This window comes from Takifugu rubripes, chromosome 5, assembly GCF_901000725.2.
Source record: "Takifugu rubripes chromosome 5, fTakRub1.2, whole genome shotgun sequence".
NCBI lineage: Eukaryota > Metazoa > Chordata > Actinopteri > Tetraodontiformes > Tetraodontidae > Takifugu > Takifugu rubripes.
This window is the reverse complement of record NC_042289.1, coordinates 6,706,496-6,729,349: the sequence shown is the minus strand read 5'-3', so window position 1 is coordinate 6,729,349 and position 22,854 is coordinate 6,706,496. Positions and strand designations below refer to the sequence as shown.

General features: G+C 45.0%; 3 protein-coding genes across 18 annotated transcripts; 2 read left to right on the top strand and 1 right to left on the bottom strand.

Annotated features, from left to right (window-relative positions):
• Positions 1-904: 904 nt before the first annotated feature.
• LOC115250013 (C-Jun-amino-terminal kinase-interacting protein 4-like) lies at positions 905-7,928 on the top strand. Of its 4 annotated transcripts, none has more exons than XR_003888591.1 (4): positions 905-967; positions 6,079-6,196; positions 6,697-6,871; positions 7,596-7,928. XR_003888591.1 is itself a non-coding variant. In XM_029836879.1 (4 exons), the coding sequence occupies exons 1-2, from the start codon at positions 1,763-1,765 to the stop codon at positions 6,166-6,168; spliced, it is 390 nt and encodes a 129-aa protein (XP_029692739.1). In that variant the 5' UTR covers positions 1,515-1,762; the 3' UTR covers positions 6,169-6,196; positions 6,697-6,871; positions 7,596-7,928. The 4 variants fall into 4 exon arrangements, 2 of the variants coding, with proteins under 2 accessions (XP_029692738.1, XP_029692739.1); XM_029836879.1 differs by lacking the exon at positions 905-967 and adding an exon at positions 1,515-2,062; XR_003888590.1 differs by lacking the exons at positions 905-967; positions 6,079-6,196 and adding an exon at positions 1,506-2,399 and having other exon boundaries at positions 6,724-6,871.
• LOC105416236 (interferon-induced protein 44-like) lies at positions 3,957-9,347 on the bottom strand. Its single transcript, XM_029836875.1, has 8 exons — positions 8,439-9,347; positions 7,222-7,239; positions 7,001-7,031; positions 6,711-6,912; positions 5,655-5,804; positions 5,371-5,542; positions 4,770-4,870; positions 3,957-4,669 (listed from the first exon to the last, which is right to left on the bottom strand). Exons 2-8 carry the CDS (start codon positions 7,229-7,231, stop codon positions 4,490-4,492), a joined length of 846 nt encoding a protein of 281 aa, XP_029692735.1. The 5' UTR covers positions 7,232-7,239; positions 8,439-9,347; the 3' UTR covers positions 3,957-4,489.
• Positions 9,348-9,615: 268 nt separating this feature from the next.
• On the top strand, positions 9,616-22,821 carry LOC101067997 (C-Jun-amino-terminal kinase-interacting protein 4-like). 13 transcript variants are annotated; one of them, XM_029836872.1, is made up of 32 exons: positions 9,617-10,166; positions 11,209-11,329; positions 11,822-11,892; positions 11,988-12,076; positions 12,234-12,384; positions 13,495-13,581; positions 14,207-14,342; positions 14,448-14,541; positions 14,631-14,752; positions 15,130-15,141; positions 15,698-15,712; positions 15,971-16,028; positions 16,103-16,255; positions 16,318-16,369; positions 16,457-16,587; positions 16,677-16,733; positions 17,537-17,695; positions 17,807-17,936; positions 18,026-18,115; positions 18,212-18,328; positions 18,395-18,575; positions 18,663-18,869; positions 18,989-19,193; positions 19,273-19,383; positions 19,563-19,643; positions 19,718-19,785; positions 19,848-19,996; positions 20,082-20,253; positions 20,337-20,450; positions 20,558-20,734; positions 20,826-20,969; positions 21,070-22,819. In XM_029836872.1, exons 1-32 carry the CDS (start codon positions 9,867-9,869, stop codon positions 21,186-21,188), a joined length of 3,873 nt encoding a protein of 1,290 aa, XP_029692732.1. In that variant the 5' UTR covers positions 9,617-9,866; the 3' UTR covers positions 21,189-22,819. The 13 variants fall into 13 exon arrangements, with proteins under 13 accessions (XP_029692721.1, XP_029692719.1, XP_029692722.1 ...); XM_029836865.1 differs by having other exon boundaries at positions 9,619-10,166; positions 13,492-13,581; XM_029836861.1 differs by having other exon boundaries at positions 9,616-10,166; positions 16,318-16,587.
• Positions 22,822-22,854: the final 33 nt, after the last annotated feature.

Sequence of the window (22,854 nt, the reverse complement as noted above, 5' to 3'; positions counted from 1 at the left end):
CCCGCCGTGACTATAATTAGCATCATTTGTCTATGAAATTGTTATAAGTACACCTCTGCATAACATTGTATCTTTATTAACATTAAAGAAAACAAAAAAAGAAAGAAATATAGACCAAAGCGGGACGATTGTTGCCAATATTCGGCACGTTTTTGCCGAAAAAACTCAAGCGGCTTATCAGCGTGACTGGGGGGTCGAGGGCCCAAGCGGCTGATCAGCGTGACTGGGGGGTCGAGGGCCCAAGCGGTTGATCAGCGTGACTGTGGTGTAATGTCTTTAAGTGACGCCTTCATTTATTTGGCTTCATGCTGTCCTGCCAACATTTTTAGACACAGTAAACACACCGGTCTTTCCCCGTCTCCCACCGTAGTCGCAGTGAAGCCAAGCGCTATAAATGCTTCGTCATATTTCCCCGTCTTAGCTTTCGGGAGACTTTCGTTTGTCTCATTATCTCCGTCTCTCTCCGCCTTTCTTTTCATCACTGTTAAGTATTTTTTCATGCAAAAAACTCCACACCATAGAGCTAATACTCCCTGCGCACACTCTGACAATGAGAGCGCCACTGCAAACTACTATAGTGGATGTGCAATTACACTTTATTCTAGTACGGCAAAAAAACAAAAACAAAAACATGTTCCCCAGGGTCACACGCGCCCCCCCTGGCATCGCCCCAGGGGGGCGCGCCCCACTATTTGAGAAGGGCTGGTTTAGCCCAAAGCGAGATAGAATATTTGAGCCTTAGTTAAAACTGGTTGAGGTACTGTCATGAAGGAATAAACTCCAGACCCTATGTTAAAGGGGAAACGAGGACTAATATGGAAGGACTTCGGCCATTGTTCACGTTATAGGAACTTGCAAAACGAAGGCGAGCGTGACAGTCTTCAGTTCAGTGTTCAGGATCCTCAGTGGACAGCGAGGATGCAACTGTGTTGGATAGTGCAGGATTTGATCCGGGCTCTCATTACAGGTGGGTTTAAATAACTTAAATGGAAATGTCAAATTCAAATATAGACTCATTGAAGATTCATGTTTTAAGTGTTGGATTGTTAGAATTTTATTGATTATGTCTTAGATCAACTGAAAAACTAAAATTGCGTGATACGAGCTCAGTTGTTGTCATAAATACGACGTGGTCACGTGATACGTTCATCAGCTCAGCTGTCGTCATGGTGCCTTCATGTGTATCGGATTGGTTTACAAGATTTTAGGGAATACGATGCGGCTGAAGATTTATCCGCTGTAACCTAGAGGGTTTGAAACATGCAATCATCTTTCAGTTTAAAACAAACCCTCGCAGCCTACTTTATTTGTTTCGTTTCTCAATGTCAAGACGTTGCTTGAGTGTATTACAAAGGTGAAAGGACTTGCTATAGGATTTCTGGTAGCGTCTCCATTACACCCAATAAACCAGCAAAGGTGTTCTGTTTTTTTAGATGAGTAAAAAAAAAAAATCATAGATACACAAAATAAACTATCTGGTTCAGGAACGCGACTTCGCCGATTCATTTGGACCCTCACCGAAGCTAAAAAGTCGGAGCTTTTTAAAAGCATATGAACGCAGCATAAAGCAAGTGAGGGGAAAGGAGGAAGACATCCACGTCGCCTTTCTTCCAGCGTAGCGGTCCATTCCTACAACCTCCTCAATGTCTTTGTCTATTTAGCGAAACGCTCCCTTTAGTTAAGTGTATAACGGCGTCCTCTGTGGCGACCTAACGAAGAATAGCTTATATAGGCCCCGTATAGTGAGAGGCAGAGCACTAAAATGGAGCTGGAAGACGGGGTTGTGTACCAGGACGACCCTGGGACATCAGCGATGATGTCCGAGCGGGTATCGGGCCTGGCTAACTCCATCTACCGCGAGTTCGAGAGGCTTATTGGGAAATACGACGAGGACGTGGTGAAGGAATTGATGCCGCTGGTCGTGGCCGTCCTGGAGAATTTGGACTCGGTGTTCGCGGAGAACCAGGAGCACGAAGTGGAGCTGGAGCTGCTGAAGGAGGACAACGAGCAGCTCATCACACAGTACGAGCGGGAGAAAGCGCTGAGGAAACACGCCGAAGAGGCAAGTGGGCCAGTCTGGGAGAAATAACCCCAATAATAATAGTGTAACGGGCGTGGGAGCCTCCGGCATCCTTGTGAATTCCACTGAATGAGAACTATACACGTGGCCGGGCAGCATCCCAGCGGTCCCATCGGGATGTAAACAACCCGGTGCCATGGCCGTGAAGCCCGTCCTTCACAAACACGATGGCAACAGTCGTCGGTCTAAGATACGACTCGGCATCTGTGGGAGGACCCCAACGAACCAGAACAGACAGAAAACCTCGGTCATTTAGCCACAAATTATGTAATCGGTCAGAAAAGTCACGTCACAGTGAGACCAAAGAACAGCAGCTGAAGTGAGTCAGCATTTTGGGACGTCAGTGTAACACACACACACAAACACACCCACCCTACAGTAATTGATCAATCATTATCAAAGGCCATGCTGCTTTAGGGCTCCATCTTTCTGCCTATGATGGAGATTAGACTCCTCGTTGCAGGCGTTCACGGAGTGCAGTCAGCTTCTTAAGCCAGTAGGCGTGGATCTTGTCCGGCCCTGGTGCTGCCCAGCTCTTCATTTTGGACACTCTTGTTTGGATGTCTGCTAAGGTGATGACTACTGGGTCTTGTTCTGGGAGTTGGCTGTGTTCAGTCTGTAGGTCTCGCAGCCATTGGGCAGTAGTGTTATGCGTTGCCTCTTTCTCCCAGATACTCTTCCAGTATTGTTCCGTCTCAGCCCTGGGGAAGGGGGGGGGGGGGGGGTATGTTGTCATCTTGTTGCCCTGCCATTGAGAGTAGACCTTTGCTGGGTTAGTGGAGAACACCCTGTTTATTCTCCTTTCCTGTACTTCTCTTGTGTACCGCTTTAGTCGGGTAGCCAGGGCTGTGAGCCTTTGCTTAGCAGTCTCCAGTGCCTCAGGTATGGACAGTTCGTTGTACTTCTTGGGCCGCTCTGTCCTTAGATTCACGCCTCTACTCAGCTCTGTTAGGAGGCTGACTTCTCTCTGTGTTGCCATGATTTTTGCCTCTAGCCTTCTCCTCCATGGGGCCATTTGCTCCTTATGGCTATTCATGCTCTTCATCTTATAGCCAAGCATCTGTAGGATTACCGTTGCCGCTGCATACATCAGCTGATTGGTCTCAGTGATGGTAGTGGTAGGGATGGTTGACAGCGCCGTGTTCATGTCCTCCAGTAGAGATTGGTCTGGTACATTGTGTGTTAGCCTTGGCAGGGAGGTAGTTGGGTTCCCCCAGGACTCCATGATTCTCTCTCTCAGGTCATTCCGTCTGTCATTGGGGCTGTGTACCCAATCTCGATATTGGGGGGGGTGATGATGAAATCACCCCCACACTGACCTGGCTCCCCCTGCCGTAGCATATTTGTACCGTGGGTGAGGCACACTGCCGTGCCTCGTCAATCTCTAGCTGTGATAGCAGCTTCTTATTGCGGATATTCGAACACTGAGCTAAGAGCCGCTTCTTAGTCAGTGAGGATGTGGGGTTTCGAAGTACCCATCTCTCCCACATCCTCTGCATGTACCCTCTCTCACTGGGGTGACTCCCGTAGTAACACTCCATCAGTACCATGTTCTCTGCCCTGCTCCATGAATGCCTTGTTCCAGTAGCCAATTTGACATCAGGCAGCCCTGGTTCCCTGACCCCTGACCTTGTTGACCCGGGCGACGTCCGAGCCAGTATGACTCTATCAGTTAATGTTCCGCTCATACCGAGGTGTAGGCATATATGCGTAAGGAGCCTTGCCTAAGGGCTCGCCTGGATTGGAACCGACAACCTTCCGCATAACATCAGTGGCGTAAACCACTGACCTATCCAGTCGCATATATATATATATATATATATATATATATATATATATGCTGTATATATGCTTATAACGTTCTAATCTTATTTGTATTTATTTATTCTGTTTCTATACTTTGTAAATACAAAAACTAGTCTACAGTTATATTAATCCACGTTAGGCTGCTACTACAATTCAATTTCCCTACGGGGATGAATAAAGTACATCTTGAATCTTGCAAACATCCCTTTGTTCCACATGTGCATGGTAATTGATGTCTTAATGGAATTTACAAAGGAGGAAAGTGAAGAAGACAAAAAGTGTCTTAAGTTTTTATTATTATTATTTTTATTATTGTTGTTGTTGTTACCACCACCACTACTACTACTGCTAATAATAATATATTGTGTAAAGATGAAAATCTAAAAACAGAATAAACAGAGGATACCAGTTTGTGTTATAAGATTGTGTATTACAGAATGTTGAGTTGGTTGTTGGTTTGTTCAATCAATGGACATGATTAAATGATATAATTATACATTCATCAATGTGGAATTCATCACGTATGTTCACCAATATGATTTTTAACCTTCATTACAAATTTTTGGCTGACTAATTTCACCAAGGAAAATTAATATTTTACATTTATATTTTTTCCTTTCTTTTCACATCGTTGAGAAAGTCGTCTCCAAAGCTGATGATCTGTGTCAGTGCACAGAGAATGGGTGCATCAACATCATCTTTGGGGCTGGTTTCGTTCTCATAGTTCTTCACCAGAAAGACACAGTTGGATGGAAACCCCAGCCTGACACACAATCCATCAAACTAAAGTGCAAAAAAATAGTTTTCACTTCAAACAACATGTCATAGCAACAGTAACATCATGATGATCCATAAAAAACACAGAAATCATCATTTAAATCACCTTTTGCTTCAGGTATTTGCTCTTGTAAAGATTGCCCACATTGTCTTTCACAGCTGGACAGGCTTTGTCACCTTTAGTGATAATGGCCAGCTGTGGGATTCCTGAACAAAAACCAAACTGAATCAGCCAAACTTAGCTGTGGAGAGTATCCCCAAGGGTGTTCATGAGTGGTTATACTGGTCCTTGCCCATTTCAGAGAAGAAACAGCATCCTTTATCAGTCCTCAGTGGGTAAATGACACTGTTTTTACACTTTTTTTTACTGTTTGTATACAAAAAACACATGTACATATAATTATTAAGGGACAGTTTTCAGTGTGAGAAGGCCACCCTCGAAAGGCATTCTGAGCATCTTTAGGTTAGGTGCCTTGCTAAAGGGCACTCTGACAGTGCTGGAAAAATGTCCCGAGACCTCTCCTGCTGCCAGCCTAGTTCTTAATTTCTTTTGTGGCATTGCCCAGTTCGTTTATTAGATTTACTACAACTATGATGTTATATTTTCTGGTAAAATACAGAATGCTTTTGTGGCATAAATTTTGTCATTGAATACTGGGGTCATGTTTGATCAGATTTTACGAAATTAACCCAAGATTGAGTCTCACCCATTCCACTGGCAGCTTTCCTGATCTTTCTCATCTTCTTCACCATTTCATCAGTTATTATACCTGCACCATCAGCAGGAATGACAGAAACCAGGACGTGGACTCGGTCTTGCAGAGTGGGGGAGGGGTTGTAACCTTCATCACCTTCTTTCAGAGGAGATGATGAATTGAACTGGAAAATAACACAGCAATATTAACCATTTTTGTTTAATTAAATGTGTGTTTTCAAGAGAAAACATATTCAGCTCTAAAATGTTCAGATATCAAATATGAGGTGATTTTACCTCATAACCATCTCTCACGTGTCCTTTTAGGGCCAGGATGACGTCATCAACATGAACTCCTCTGTTTTCCTCAAGGCCGAACATGTCATTAAAAGAGACGAAATAATGGCTGTTTGGATCTGAATCTTGGATCATTTTGTAGTTTTCATACTATATATAACAAAAGAATTTCGAGTTAACATTTTTATTACATCAAATTTCATCACATGAAAAACTCTCAGGTTCTGTCAGTCTGTCTTTGTTGTCTTGTCTCTTCTCCTCTTTTATCTGTTTCTCATCTCTCTTTCTGGGTCTAATTGTCTCCTTTGTTCTAGTTGGACTCCTTTGCCTAGAATTTTGGACAACAAATCCTTTAAATATTTCCATTGTGGTTGTGTCCTCTTCCAGTGCCTGTGATTTGTTGACTTTATGTTAATTCTGACAGGCCATTCCTGCTTTCTGGCTGGTGCTTACAGTTGATTCGTTGGAAGCCAGCTCTTCCATCTTCACTCTGCTCGACCTCCTGCCAGCTTGATTTGAGCCAGTGGATCCATTTTGCAGAGGTGGCTTATCATCATGACATTGCGCTTCTTTTGCTGTGCCTAGAGGCCACATTTGACTTTTTGAAACTACAGTAATAGAACTAGCAAGGCTTTCTTTTCCCATTTTGAGATAAATAGCTCTCATTTTGGTTCTTTTAGTCATATTTATTCCTCCGGGTTAACAGCACCGATTGCTCCTTTGCTTTGTAGCATTGCCTTGACTCCTTCTGTGGGTTTTTAGCTAATAAAGGAATCTCCTCATCACCAGCTTGTGTTGGAAGGGTTTGAATGTCCCCATGATGCCAGGAGTTTAGGTATCTCCCCTGTCATCCTTCAGGTTTCGAGTTTGGGAATTAATTAAAATTGTGACTAAATGCCTCACTGTAATTTTGACTGAAATATAAAATTAAATTTAAGGAATTAAATTATGGTAGTAAATCATTCTAGATAACTCCTGTTTTATTTAAGTTACATTTGAAACTGTTGGATTGTTAAAATTAATAGAACTTATTCTTTAACAGTCAAAGCTGCTTACCTTTGTGGTGAAGCTGCCTTCAACCAGATTTCCATCTGCGAGAGCTCGGCCAGTGATTTTACGTCGTAAAACAGTGTCAACAGAGTTGATGAAACTGGACTTTCCAGCACCAACTGGTCCATGCAGCAAAACTCTGAGATGTTGGACGTCAGCGTTTCTGGGTTGGTACTTTTTCACATAGTCCAGATTTCCTCTGTTGTTCCTGCATTTGATACAAATTTTTATTTGAGCTTCTTAAAAACAGTCAGTTTAACTGAGAAACTGCATCAACACTCAGATTTGTTACTCACTTTGGCATTTCCCTCCATGGCTGAGAAAATGCTAAAAAGTTAAAATATGTTAATCAAATTGGGACAAAGGTCAGACAACCAGCAAATTTGTATTTGAAGGTTTTGGGTTAAATATTGTGTCCAGTTTTTCTGGTTTTATTTTCAATATTGTTTTACTAAACATTAAATACCATCCATTTATTGTTTAATTGCTCATTTTACAAAAATTGAATTGGACTTACTTTTCCCCATCAGTGCACCTGTAAAGTGGGAGAATGTATGAATTCACTAAAGTGGTGGAAGAGACATGCACTAATTATCTGCTCTTCAAGCAAAATTCTACAGTATAAATGTGTTAGTGATCAGCTAATTAACTTGAAAACGTACAAAAACATAAATACAGAACGTGTCAAAGACCTTCAAAGCTGTGGAGAAGTTTACATCAAAAATTACAATTGAATGTATTGTAATAATTAACATCTCTTTAAATTGTTGGTAAAAGAGAAATTTGACGAAGACATCATGGAACATTTTCACATTTTTTTCAAAAACAATTGTTGTTCCCTTTAATAGTGATTTGGTTGTCATGATCCAGTTTTTTACGTCCGTTTTGCAGTTGCTGTTTGTTTCCACCAGGCGGCGTGGCAGTCCTGTTTCCCAGCTGATACTGGCTGCTGCCTCAACTTCAGCTGATCAGTTTGATTGGAAGTCTAAGCGTCCAACACCAGTCGATCAGTGTCAGATCGTGCTGTCGGTAACTGAGAGTTCATAGACTTTGCCACTTCCCTATTCCTGTTTGGATGAACCTGGTGTCTTTTCTCCTTCCGAGGTCTCAAACTCAAAAACCGACGAGCAACGTTCCGTGTTGGGTTTCTCCGCACGATTCACCGCGGCGCGTTTGGGTATCACTTGCCCTCTGTAAATATTGTTAATAAACGTTTCAATTTGAGATTTTCCCAAGCCCCGTCTGTATTCTGGGTTCCGCCCAAGTCTAAGAAAAAAATTTCTACCGCTATTTTTTAAAATCACACCTGCATTTACATAGATTTTAAAATGACAATGTCTTGAAAATAAATAAAAATATAAAGTGAAGTTAAACTCTGACCTAGTTCAAAGGTCAGTATTGTGCGCATTAAGGAACCTTTGCACTTGTGGAGAATAAACTAGCGGGAAGTGAAGCTGGTGAGTGGAGTGCAATTTTCAGTAGGAGTGATTATCTAAACAATTTCTGAGATTAATAGTAGTAAAGTGTTGAATATTGATCTTTCCTGTCACCCACTCTAAGTTATTGACACACACACACACACACACACAATTTGTTATTTTAGAGGAGTGTGTCAAGCGGTAGCCCTTCACACGACTCGGTACCCATGACGTAGCTCTTGGTTTCAAAAAGGTTGGTGACCCCTGCAATAGACTATAGCAAAAACGTCTAAAAAGAAACACTGGACCAGCTTACCTTTGCTTCTCTGCTCTTGTAAAGAATGACTGAGGCGCCCAGTGATTACGATGCTTAGATTGGCTTCAGAGAACTTTTCTTTCACTTTCTGTTATTTGCTCCAATGAAAGACTTGCAGAAAGATACGCTCATTCTTTTTGGGAAAAATATGTAATGCAGTATATTGAATGTGCCACACGAATCAGTGATAAATGACACACATCTGGATCCGTTTTTAGTGGACTTAAAAAATCCACAAAATAACCCTGTAGAGCTGATCTACACACAGAGATTGACAGTATAATAAAGACCCATCACCATTTTTATTAAGTACTTTTTCCAATCGTACTTTTCCATAGTTTAGCTCGTGGCTTGTTATTAAGAGGTGATTTGGGGTCCCAAAGCGAGATAGAATATTTGAGTTTTAGTTAAAACTGGTTGAGGTACTGTCATGAAGGAATAAACTCCAGACCCTATGTTAAAAGGGAAACGAGGACTAATATGGAAGGACTTCGGCCATTGTTCACGATATGGAAACTTGCAAAACAAAGGCGAGCGTGACAGTCTTCAGTTCAGTGTTCAGGATCCTCAGTGGACAGCGAGGATGCAGCTGTGTTGGATAGTGCAGGATTTGATCCGGGCTCTTATCACAGGTGGATTTAAATAACTTAAATGAAAATGTCAAATTCAAATATAGACTCATTGAAGATTCATGTTTTAAGTGTTGGATTGTTCGAATGTTATTGATTATGTCTTAGATCAACTGAAAAACTAAAATTGCGTGATACGAGCTCAGTTGTTGTCATAAATACGACGTGGTCACGTGATACGTTCATCAGCTCAGCTGTCGTCATGGTGCCTTCATGTGTATCGGATTGGTTTACAAGATTTTAGGGAATACGATGCGGCTGAAGATTTATCCGCTGTAACCTAGAGGTTTTGAAACATGCATTCATCTTTCAGTTTAAAACAAACCCTCGCAGCCTACTTTATTTGTTTCGTTTCTCAATGTCAAGACGTTGCTTGAGTGTATTACAAAGGTGAAAGGACTTGCTATAGGATTTCTGGTAGCGTCTCCATTACACCCAATAAACCAGCAAAGGTGTTCTGTTTTTTTAGATGAGTAAAAAAAAAAAAATCATAGATACACAAAATAAACTATCTGGTTCAGGAACGCGACTTCGCCGATTCATTTGGACCCTCACCGAAGCTAAAAAGTCGGAGCTTTTTAAAAGCATATGAACGCAGCATAAAGCAAGTGAGGGGAAAGGAGGAAGACATCCACGTCGCCTTTCTTCCAGCGTAGCGGTCCATTCCTACAACCTCCTCAATGTCTTTGTCTATTTAGCGAAACGCTCCCTTTAGTTAAGTGTATAACGGCGTCCTCTGTGGCGACCTAACGAAGAATAGCTTATATAGGCCCCGTATAGTGAGAGGCAGAGCACTAAAATGGAGCTGGAAGACGGGGTTGTGTACCAGGACGACCCTGGGACATCAGCGATGATGTCCGAGCGGGTATCGGGCCTGGCTAACTCCATCTACCGCGAGTTCGAGAGGCTTATTGGGAAATACGACGAGGACGTGGTGAAGGAATTGATGCCGCTGGTCGTGGCCGTCCTGGAGAATTTGGACTCGGTGTTCGCGGAGAACCAGGAGCACGAAGTGGAGCTGGAGCTGCTGAAGGAGGACAACGAGCAGCTCATCACACAGTACGAGCGGGAGAAAGCGCTGAGGAAACACGCCGAAGAGGCAAGTGGGCCAGTCTGGGAGAAATAACCCCAATAATAATAGTGTAACGGGCGTGGGAGCCTCCGGCATCCTTGTGAATTCCACTGAATGAGAACTATACACGTGGCCGGGCAGCATCCCAGCGGTCCCATCGGGATGTAAACAACCCGGTGCCATGGCCGTGAAGCCCGTCCTTCACAAACACGATGGCAACAGTCGTCGGTCTAAGATACGACTCGGCATCTGTGGGAGGACCCCAACGAACCAGAACAGACAGAAAACCTCGGTCATTTAGCCACAAATTATGTAATCGGTCAGAAAAGTCACGTCACAGTGAGACCAAAGAACAGCAGCTGAAGTGAGTCAGCATTTTGGGACGTCAGTGTAACACACACACACACACACACACCCTACTACAGTAACTGATCAATCATTATCAATGGAGATTAGACTTCTCAGCAACTGCTAATAAAGTTTCATGGTTAAATACACAGATCTGCATGCCAGCGTCCAGCACACCAAAATGATGCATCTGTAGGTGATATAATGGGATATTCTCTGCATTTCACTTTAGTTTGGAACAGAATTGTCAGAGGTGGTAGTTTAGTGCCCTCTGGCCTCAGTATTTTGATTAAAGGGTAACATGATGTAATATGATGTGGCCTCATTGTCTCCAAGCAAAATGTGATGTTGTTCAAACCCTTATGAGTTTGTAAATGCTAAAAATTACTGCAAGGTCAGAGGGTTCTTTGTTGGAAATGCATATAAAAGGGACTTTCACTGCCTGCTGGAGTATTTGGAGAAAGGTGAAGAGTGTTGAGGGTTTAATCCCAAATACGCAGGTATACAATACTGCCCCTTCTGACCGGTATTCAATGACCTTTTTCTTTGCCTGTGCAGCGTTGAGCACCTTTTTTCAGTAATTATGGGTTTATATTGTTCTTGTCATCAGACACAAACCCATACAATCACGCTTGCTCCGTTATATTTTACTCAGAACTAACAGCAAATTACACACACGCTCTCCTCCTGTGTGTGCTTGTGCTTTTTATTTTTTGAGCAGAAATTCATCGAGTTTGAAGATGTTCACGAGCAGGACAAGAAGGATCTTCAGAGCCACGTGGACAGAATGGAGTCGCACTCTCGGCAACTGGAACTTAAAATCAAGAACTACGCAGACCAGAGTAAGAACGTTCACCCAGCACATAGATACGCCCGGAACTTAAACATTTATACCGTCCTTTAATCGGTTCATCTTTTTCAATTCGCAAGGCTCGTCAGTTCTCTCCTCTGCCTCTCCCAGGTTAACTTTCTTGAACAGTCTCTCCATCCTTCATAGCTTGTCATTCCTGATGCTTTCCCCACAAAAATGCTCTGTATCTGCTCTGAGTGGGGGCTACAGTAATGGGATTATCGGATTTGTTATTGCCACCCTAATTTGGATTAATGCCAGTTTCTTGGTGGCTCAAGGAATGAAAAATGATTGGCTTACTGGGAATGGTGGATTCATGTGACGTCCGCATGGAGCATATAAGCAAGACTTCTGGAGGAGGCGAATCAAGCTGCAGAAAAACAGGACTTTCAGAACTTAGTTTAGTTAGTTTAAATGCACACACCATAACTGTATTTGCAAATATGAAATGAATGTAGGAGCACTTTGGGTTTTTGGTTTTTAGTCGGCAGGTTAGAAGAGCGAGAGGTGGAGCTGAAGAAGGAGTACAACTCCCTCCATCAGCGACACACTGAGGTAAGGAGTGATCGAGGGGATAAGAAGAGAGAAACCTCTGGGTTGTATTCATCAGCAGCTCCACCTTATTGGTGTTTTTGGTTTGACATCGGCAGATGATCCATAATTACATGGAGCACGTCGAGAGGATCAAATTACAGCAGTTCAATGAGACCTCGGAGACGAGCACCGTTAGCCGCGTCAGGTCAGAGGGGGAAAATTACAATTCACAGGAAACTTTTGGGAATTACTAAGTTACATGTGTCCATTTAAATGCGAACCTCATGAGTAATACAAATACTGCATGAATATCAACCTTAATAGTATGAAAGCTGCATAATGCGTCTTTTTCTTTCCACCAGGAGGGAGAGGCCTCTATCGCTGGGCATCTTCCCTTCATCTGGAGGGGGGTCTTTGCTCACCCCAGACCCCCAGGCCAGGTCAGAGACACTGAATGCTGAGAACTGGAGGTTCGCCGATCCCTCACAACCTCGGTCCAACACCAACCTCAAGGTACGACAGCAGCAGATTCCAACGGAGCCAGAGCTTATAAAAAAACATGACTCTAAAAATCTAAAAATAGGCTTTAACCAGAGATGTGTTTGCTTTGTAGCAGTGTTGTCGTTGGATCTATTTAAAGATGTAGACAGCTTTTTGATAAAGGGATAAGTCTGAGTAGGCAGCTCAGTAATGTACCATGTAATTCTAGATATATGTTGTAATATGTTGTGTTTAGTTTTCAGATCATGCTAATTTTGATCCAGACATTGTAATAATTGTTGTCTCTAGCTTCTCAGTTACATAGCAACTAAAAATGTGATGGGTGTTTTTGATGTGTGCAGTTTGTCCGCTTCCACTCACTCAGGGGGCCTTGAGGGTGACGCCGTTACTTCATCCCACTGCTACCTCTTTTTTTATACAAATCTGGGACATCAGCTCTGTAGCGTGGTGCATGATGGGAGTGATGCTGCTGTATGGCTCACAGCCAGTCACTGACGGGGGAGAGAAGGCCCGCTGCAATGTGATTGGTTGTTATGTAAGCAGCCGTACAGAATGGTCATTGTTGCCCTTTGAACACGACAGGTTCTGATCTGCGTAATAAACAGCGGGCGGTGGTTCCATTGAAGAACTGCAGCAGGTGGATGAAGCATACGCCTGCATGTCCCACACGATCTAATGTCCATCCACATACAAGACCAGCCAGTGTCCTTTAAAGCTGACATTGTTATTGCATAGTGATGAAGCAGGTGGTCAAAAACTCGCGGTCACACGATCAATTAAAGTAAGGAAGATCAAAAATGATTGTGATTAAAGCCCGAAGGAAAAGCAACAATCAAAATCACTGCAGGATATTTTTTTTCTAGCCTCACCAAGACATTATTAGTAATAAACTGATGTGGATGCTGCTGACTTGGAAATTATGCTGGTCTTCGAGCAAATGATGAATCGATGGTTGCGTGCAGATGATCCATGATTTAAACGAAAAGGCAACGGTCAGTTGCAGCCATTTTCTCGTAGACGTTAGCATTCTTCCGCTCGCGTCACGCACACCTAGGGGTGTTTGCATTTCTGCTGAACTGCTTCTGCAAGTGAGCTTCATTCCTACTCTCCCTCCCCAAGCAGTTGGACTTTGCGGATCCCCAAAAAGAGAGGGAGGGTAAGAGTGCGCGGGACTCAACTTGGGGGAATTCGCTGGCAGACGACTGCAAGGTAGCTGGATGCGTGGCGGCCGGTGGCGGTGCCAGCAGCAGCTGCATGCCTGCGCTGGCTGTGGATGGGTTTCTGTGCCGCTTCACTCGTCTTCCTCACCAGGCTGCTTCATCTTTTTATTTTTTTTTATCTTGACTCGTTTCTAGAAGCTCACCTCATCGGTTCGAGTTGCGCTTGATGCAATCTTAAATCTTAAAATGCATGTGCACTTTTTTTTTTTTTTTTACTTTGTTCATCGTGCAGTCTCACATGCAACAGCATGATTTTGGTGACGTACAACACCATGATGTTTTGTTGGGTTGCTTTGTGTTGTGCACCGGTGGAAGAATGGCAGTTTCTGTGGTGACCGTGGTTTTCGAGGTTGTGTGCGACATTTGTCCCTGTATTAGCCGTACCTGTGTGTTCACGTGTCCCCTATGTTTGGTTATTTTCTTTCTCCCACTGCACACTAGTTAATGGGAGTTCTAGCTGTGCCTTCCCCCCCTGTCCTCTGTGCTGGAGTGAGCAGTTTTAGACTCTATCATTAATTCTTCAAAGATCACACCTTCAATATTGCAGTTGTGTGAATTTGGCCGGCATTCGTCATGTATTTCCCAGTCAATATAGAACTTTTTTTTCTCGGCAGGATGAGTTGTTAGACTTCACCGGCTCAAAGTCAGCCACGCCCATGTCCACCACCGCTTCAGACATGGAGAGGGAGGACGGGAACAGTAAGAGCACAGAGGTGCAGGCTGCCCCGGGGACCAGATCTATATCAGTGGGTAAGACCATCCTGGAACACAGCTGGATTCTGCTCTGGGTTATACCTGGTTGAAAACTGTGTGGATGTCGGTGTTTCTAGTATCCCTGTGCTGTGTGTCGTGCAGGTTTGCCTGAAAATGAGGATAACACAGATGTGCAAGACATCATTGAGTCCACCCCTGAGCTGGATATGGACCTCATTGGATACCAACCCTGCAGGTAATCCAAGGATTGTCAAACCACGGCCCCTTTTAGCACCCAGCAGGTAGCAGAAATGAAATCAGGTCGTGCTCCTTTTGCCGTTTCAGCACTCCTACTAAGGGCATTGAGAACATGGCATTTGACCGCAACACGGACTCCCTGTTTGAAGAGCTGTCGTCTGCGGGGACTGGGCTCATAGGGGATGTTGATGAGGGCGCCGATCTGCTGGGTGAGTGAAGGCTTTAAGTGTGTCGTGAAGTTGGTTGTGTTGGCCACAGTATTGCTGTGTCACCAATCACACAGGTTTTCACTCATCAAGGTTTAATGGTCAGTATTGGTATCAGCACGATTATCTGCTAAATAATAAGTTGCCTCATTTGTGTAATACCAGTCTCTGTACTGTTTTTTAAATTCCTGTAAATACTCTGAAGTTCTGCTGTCATGTCTGGACTGTTCCTCTCTTGACTGTCTTAGTTTTGAATGTAGCAGAAATTCCAGCACTCCTTGCTTTGGTCCAGCTGTGATACGCAGCGTTACCCATTTTCCCATGTTAACATCACCTCTTTCTCCTGTGTCTCATCCTCTGGCTTTTGTCCATAATCCCAGTGGAGTACTCTGGTGTGTATGACCTCAAACCTGAACCTTTCCTTCCATAAAGACCACGTCCCCCTGCCCTCTACTTTAGAAACATACTCATCATCACTGCAACTCACAGCTTCTTATCCTCCTCCTTTATTCCCTTACTCTTCTTCTGCCTTTCCTCCTCCTCCTCCTCATTCTCATACTCCTTCTCCATTTCCCTTTCCTCTTCTTCCTTCCCTTCTTTTACATTTCCTACTTCTGGACCCCTTTTTATTCTTCTTCCCTCCTCTCCTTTACTTTTGATAACCAGCGAGCAGTGTGTGTGGTGCATGAGTGATGATCTTACTGTTTTTGACTTTTGACTTTTTACAGTTGAAACTCTTATTATTTCTCCTGTTTTCTGTCTTCCCACTGCTGCAATGTTTGTATCTTATAGCTTCGAAGAACAAGCGACATGTTTTGCCTGTGGAGCCAGCAGCTGTTCAGCTCTGGCTCCTTCATCAGTTTGGTCATTCCACTGTCTCAAACTATATCTCCATCTCTCTCTCTCCCCCGTTCTTTCCGCCTGGCTTGGATTGCATGGTTTTCTCAGACCTTAGTTTGATTGGTAAGACCCCACCCAGCCTCTCCATCCTTCTCCTGTCAGTCATGTGACACCTGCTGTGCATTTGTGTGCTGTGGTAGTTCTTCGTCCTGTGAAAACACCGATATTAAATATCTCAGTGGGAGATATTTTTCATCTTTCTTGTGTGTTTTATCACAGAATAATCTGTAACTGGATTGTAGTCCTAGTTACGCTTGCAGATTGTTGTCAGATAGTTTTTAATTGCCTTAGACTCTGGTTTAATTTACCATTTCTCTTCAGGAATGGGCCGGGAGGTTGAAAATCTCATTCAGGAGAATTCACAACTGCTTGAGACAAAGTATGTACTTGATTTCTGTCTTGACTGTCAACGCGTCCACCTGCGATATTCTGCCCTCATTTCTGTCTCCGCAGGAACGCCCTGAACGTAGTGAACAAAGATTTGATCTTGAAGGTGGACGAACTGACCTGCGAGAAGGAGATGTTTGAGGGGGAGCTGGAGGCAGTCCTGCAGGCCAAGACCAAGCTGGAGGACAAGAACAGAGAGCTGGAGGAGGAACTGAAAAAGTAAGTCTGCAGCACTGAGCCACCTGCAGCAGAACAGTCAGCTGATAAAGGATCTCTTCCAGAGTGCGGCTTGAAGTGGAGGACATGAAAAACAAAAATAAAGATGAAGAGGATGTGAGTATTTTACACGGGGATGCGTGCGTACGCCCCCTGCCAAGATTCCTGCGGTGTGATACGAACTGTCTCTGTGTGCTGCCACAGAGCGACGTGCCGACGGCCCAGAGGAAGCGCTTCACCCGGGTGGAAATGGCTCGAGTGCTGATGGAACGCAATCAATACAAAGAGAGGCTGATGGAGCTGCAGGAGGCTGTGAGGTGGACAGAGATGATCAGGTGCAGACCACAAAGCTGTAGAAGAGCACGAGCACGTGACAGTTGATGACCTGCTGACATAATACGTATGGTCTCGCCATCTCCTCCAGGGCATCCAGAGAAAACCCAGCACTTGCGGAAAAAAAGAAGTCCAGCATCTGGCAGTTGTAAGTCCCCGCTCCCCACACCCCCTTTTTCACTCTTAGAAACAACCAAGGCTTCAGAGCCTGTCGGGCTGTTGACATCAGGGTGCATCTTCTGCCTTCAAAAGTTCAAATCCGTTTCTTTTATCTCATCTTGTCCGGGATTTGCTGTTTGCAAATGGCAGCGTTAGGTAAAGATGGTTTCATGAATCTCCTCCCGGCCAAACCGCTCTCTTCTTCCCTCATGGACACACACAAGCTCCGTTACAAACTGATCCTACTTCAGTGTGTTGTGCTAGTTTCCTCATGATCTTTTCTCTCTGTATGCTACTAATAGATGACTCCCCCCCCCCCCCCCCCCCCCCCCCCCAGGGGGCTTTTCCACCCTGCTTGCTCTCTGCCATTTTGGATGTTATTCTGTTCTTTTTGCTGGTCAGGAACTAAACATGGATGGAGCCCATGCATGCACATATGCAGTCAGGAGTTGTGCTCTATTCCCAGGACGTTTTTTTTTTTTTACATCAGCTTTAACTATTGTAAATACTAACAATATTTTTGATAAACACTGTTAAGATGACTTTTAAATTAAAAAAAGTCTGCAGTGTGCATTAAAATCCTTTCTATTGGTTGGTGTATGGATGATTTTATTTGTCACGGTTACAAACTACACAACTATCTGCAATGCAGACTCTGCATGCTTCATGTCACCCTCAGTATTCACCATGGTCCTTCAGGCCTCTGGCCGGTCCGTGACCCTCCCCCAACTCCCTTTTCCCCAGTTCACTCCTCTGTTTACATCTGACTGTCTGTATCTCTGCCACCTGCAGCTTCAGCAGACTCTTTAGCTCCTCCTCCAGCGTGCCGGCGATGAAGAAGGCGGAGTCTAATGTCAAGTACAACGCCCCAGGTAGCCTGGTGAAGAGGAGTAGCACCTTTTCCCAGTTCCCAACTGAGAAGTCCAAGACTTTTGACTTCCTCAATGAAGAGTGAGTTGGAGTGGCTGTTTTCTGTATTCTCACAACATTATTATTTTTATTTTATTTTTGAAAAGATAAACTGCAGTGTCGCGCATCGGCTGACCCCTGCTCTGTTTGCAGCAAGGACCCGTGCAGTTCTCCGTCGCGAAAAGAGCAGAAGAGAGCCCAGTACAGACAGGTCAAGGCCCACATGCAGAAGGAGGACGGGCGAGTCACTGCGCACGGTTGGAGTTTACCCAATAAATACAAGGTGAGAAAATGGCAACAGCTCCTGCATTTGCAATGACTTCCTCTCTTATTGAAAACTCTAATTGTGCTTTCCTGTTTATCTTCTGTTAGGTGGCAAATGGTGGACAGGTGGAGACCAAAATAAACTTACCTGTGCCAGTATACTTGAGGCCTCTGGAGCAGAACGATGCTTCTATGAAGGTATGGAGGTCCATGAGCTAATATTGAACAATATGCCATCCTCTTTGTGGACAGTTTCTGATATCTTTACGTGGTTAAACGCCGTGTGTGTTCCAGCTGTGGTGTGCTGCAGGAGTTAACCTCTCTGGGGGGAGGGCAGCACATGCCTCCGAACTCATCAAACAGGCCGGGGGTTCCCAGAGTAGCCTGGACCAGTTAGAACAGGAGAATAAGGTAAGGAGAAGTGCGTTGTGGTTGGGCAGTTGTACACTTTGTTATGATTTTTATTTCTATATCCAGGAGAGAGGGGACCAGGACAAGGAGCTGGTGCTGCAGGACGAGATGTCCAGTAGGGTGTGGGTGTGCATCAGCTCTAACTCCTCCACCAAGGTTATGGTGCTGGACGCCACGCAGCCCGCTGACCTGCTCGACAGCTTCTACGCTTGCAACACCCACGTGGGCTGTATCGCTAGTGTACCAGGTAGGCCCGGACCAGACATGACCGCATCATTTATTTTCATAGGGACAGTGGATCTTTAAAGTTTGTGGTGTTTTTTTTTTTTGTCAGGCGTGTTGGAGACTGATTTTCCAGCAGGCGAAGAGGTTCCCCAAGACACGGAGGCTAGCCAAGGAGATGGGGCTTCGCCAGCCGCCACCATGGGCTGTGCTGGCAGCGATGGTGCCATGACAGCGGAGGGAATTACTGCCATACCGCAAACAGCCAGTTCAGGGTTGAGCGAACAGGCGGCGGAACATGTCGGCGTCTCTGCCTCAGGTATTCTCCCCTCATCCCCCACCTGCTGCTTGCACCAGACATGAGCATCAGTCAAAAACAAGCTGAGTAATCCTGTTCAGAAGGTGGTTGATTATCTAGTCATATTCTGGCGTCTTCAGTTGATCTGTCCAGAGAGACCAGTCCAACGGAAGACGGAGTTCCTCCAGCAGAAGAGGCGACAGAAGCGACAGAGGCTAACGCAGGCGTGGGCGACGAAGGAGAGGACCAGGGAGCCGATCCGAGCCAGCCGGGAATCTACACTGAGCACGTCTTCACTGATCCGCTGGGGGTGGAACCTAATGATTCCTCTCAAATTGATACAAAGTATTTTATTTCTCTTTTACACATTTACAGTATTCTCTCTAGTCAAATGAGAATAATTGGCCATCACTCTGTGATCCAGGCAGGATGTGGTTACCTCACTGCCAGAGGACTCAAAAGAGCCACCCGAGGGGGAGATCCAGAAGATGAGCAGCGCCCTCCCAACCATGTGGCTCGGAGCCCAGAACGGATGGTGAGCAGCATGTCATCCACTAGAGGGCGCCGTTTTCCTATAAATGATCAATTAATGTCTTAAAAACAAGTCCTTGTCAGAAGGGTGCATCCTCAGTTTCATTGTTGTTTCATAGTTATTTTTTAATGTGAACTGAACCAAAAGCATCGTCCATAACCCTTTTTTCCCCTTCTTTAAAGTCTGTATGTCCATTCAGCTGTGGCACGATGGAGGAAGTGTCTCCACGCCATCAAACTGAAGGACTCCATCCTCAGCATAGTGTGAGTAAACCTCCCAAGTATTATTAGATTATTACCAGAAGAAAGCAGGAATATGGCTTCCATTCTTCGTACAGACACGTGAAAGGAAGAGTCCTCGTGGCGTTGGCTGATGGGACAATAGCAATCTTCCACAGAGGCGTTGGTAAGTCTGAGTTTGTCTCCTCTGTGGTTAAGAGAAAGGGTGACTGATAATGGGTGTTTCAGATGGTCAGTGGGATCTAACCAACTACCACCTGTTGGATCTGGGCCGGCCCCACCACTCGATTCGCTGCATGGTGGTGGTCCATGAAAAGGTGTGGTGCGGATACAGGAACAAGATTTACGTCATCCAGCCCAAGGCCATGAGAATAGAGGTAGGGGTCTCCCCCAAAGAGAAACGTGGTTACATATGTGTCGTCACATCACGTCACACCGTCACGATCTGTCACCCGTGAGCAGAAGTCCTTCGACGCTCACCCACGCAAGGAGAGCCAAATACGGCAGCTGGCCTGGGTGGGAGACGGCATCTGGGTGTCCATCCGCCTGGATTCCACTCTGCGCCTGTTCCACGCTCACACCTACCAGCACCTTCAGGACGTGGACATCGAACCCTACGTCAGCAAGATGCTGGGTAAGGACACTTGGTCTGCTCGCTGACTTCATTTCTGCCAGCTCTCCTGGTGGGTCGTTAAATGGGGCTTGTGTGCGTTGCAGGAACGGGCAAACTGGGCTTCTCTTTTGTGAGAATCACAGCTTTGGTGGTGTCCTGCAGCCGCCTGTGGGTCGGGACCGGAAATGGCGTCATCATCTCCATCCCCTTATCTGAAGGTGTGAATTCCTCGGCATTTAGACCTGGTGTAGGAGCGGCGGCGGCGGCTCTGAGGGTCTCGTATGTTTCCCACAGCTTCAGTATCTGTAATTCCCCCTTTTTTCAGCCAACAAGACACCAGGAGGGGCACCGAATCGTCCTGGCACTGCTGTCCGCGTTTATGGCGACGACAGTTTGGAGTGCGGCGTGACAGCCAGCGCGGTGCCGTACTGCTCCATGGCCCACGCCCAGCTCTGTTTCCATGGACACCGGAACGCTGTCAAGTTTTTTGTGACCGTGCCAGGTGAGTGCTTCGTAAACACCGCTTCGCAGGTTCAAAATGGTCTGTTATTTATCAGACCAGCCGAACTAAACCTGTTGTCCCCTGTGGACAGGTCGCGCTCTCCCCCCTCCAGGCACCACAGACTCAGGCTCCGACGACCCTCCCTCTGAATCCTCCGACACGGCGACTAACACGGCAGACCCCAAAACATGTCTGGTAATGAGCGGAGGCGAAGGCTACATCGACTTCAGGTTGGGTGAGTGTGTCACACCGAGGCTGGCGACCTCGTCTCCGCTCTGCTGTCTCCACCTGGCAGCCGCCTGACTCCTCATCTTCCTCCTCATCTTCCTCCTCAGGCGACGAAGGCGGCGAGCTGGACGGTTTATCCGAGCCAACGGCGGGCCAACAGCCAGCGCCAGCCACGGACGAGCGGAGCCACCTCATCGTCTGGCAGGTCGCAACGTCCCATGACTGAAACATACAATAATCAGGCTGTCAGTGTCAGAGCCGCCCACCCGACCCTGCATGGCCCAACACTTTCATATCTCCTTGTGTTCTGACTGTCCAAAAACAACCTTTTTAGTCCATTTTTGTACAGTGCATTCTGAAGGCTATTGAAACCGGGGAGGAGGACGTTTCTTCCGCTGGGATGGAAAAGTAGGTGCAAACAGGAACAAATCAAGTCAACGCAGAGACGCGTGTCGTGGTCAGGTAGTGTGATCAGGTGGTGTGTCTGAAAAGGTTAAAAGGGAACCAGAAGGAAAGTCGGCGTAAAAGAGAAAAAAGAATTGTCTTTTATACATTTGTAAACTGTACATATTTGAACTGTGTGTGCGTGCGTGCGTGTGTGTGTGTGTAAGCGTTCATTTTTAATTATCAGTATTTGGCATCGATCTGCTGCCTACAGCTCAAATGCACGTGCATCAAATTAAATACCGGTATTAGTTTTATTAGGTTCTGGTTTTTAGTTGTTTATTTGTGTTTTTAGCTGCTGTCACAAACAAAATGAAGTGAAATTCAGCGGTAAAGCTGCGCGGGAAGAATCTGTAGCAACGCCTAATGATGCCAGACCAGCCTGGCTAATGTGTCACCTGCACAGTTCAGATGTAAACTAGAAGACCTTTGTCGTATTTTAGCGTAGCATTCATCCCTAACGTGAGGAACGTCCGCATGTGCTACATGTTTGTTTCAGCTTATCGGCACTTTAAGCTACGCACGTTAGCCGCTGAGAGGCAGCGATGATGTGCATCAGGCACCAACTCTAATTCACTAATTCTCCTCGGTGACCAAATCATACCAGAAGAACCCTGAAATAATCTGCTATTTCAACTTGAGAGTTTTCTTAGTCTTAGTGTTTCATCCTGTTGGAAATAAGCTTGAATCTAAGAAATATTTTTACTTTTATTGGCAATGCAAATGGCCCTTTAGAAAGGTTATTCTGATTGCTTCAACATTCCATTTTTGTTATTATCTTTAGCGTCATTAACATTTTTGAACAATGATTGTAGCCAATATAAAACGGGTGTTTTCATTGGATCAGGGACCGGTTTTCATGTTTCTGCCATGCCAGTATTTATTTTTTCATGACAGAGCCTATCGGGAGCTCAGAATGTAACTTTCTATACGAACAAACTATTCTAAAGCACGAGTTTGATTGTTAATACTGGCTAAAATGAGAACAATGGGGTAATGAGCAGTAGGACCCACCCACTTTTGACCCACCATCCTATCAAAGTGCAAACAACTCACGGACAACACGCTCATGCACTAAGCTATGCATGTTTTTTTTTTAAAGACTAATTTTCTTTTACTAATGCTGTTCTGGGTGGATCAATCTGTGTATTTGTGTTTACAGTACTTGTGCACAAGTAGGATTTGGTTTGGATGCAGGACACCTTTGTCGATGTGTGATTGATTTTGAGCGTGTGTTTGTGCGCGTGTGATCATTGTACAGTATGTCCATCATTAATAACCTAAAGATCGGCCACTTTTATCTATTGTACCAGGTGCATCTAGATGCCATATTGTTGGTTTCTCCTGGTCAGTGTTTGTTACAACAGCATCATAGCCTTATTTTTAACAGTCTATTAAACTCAGTTTCATGGACATTTATCTGTTGTGTCTTTTTTTTTTTTAAGGTG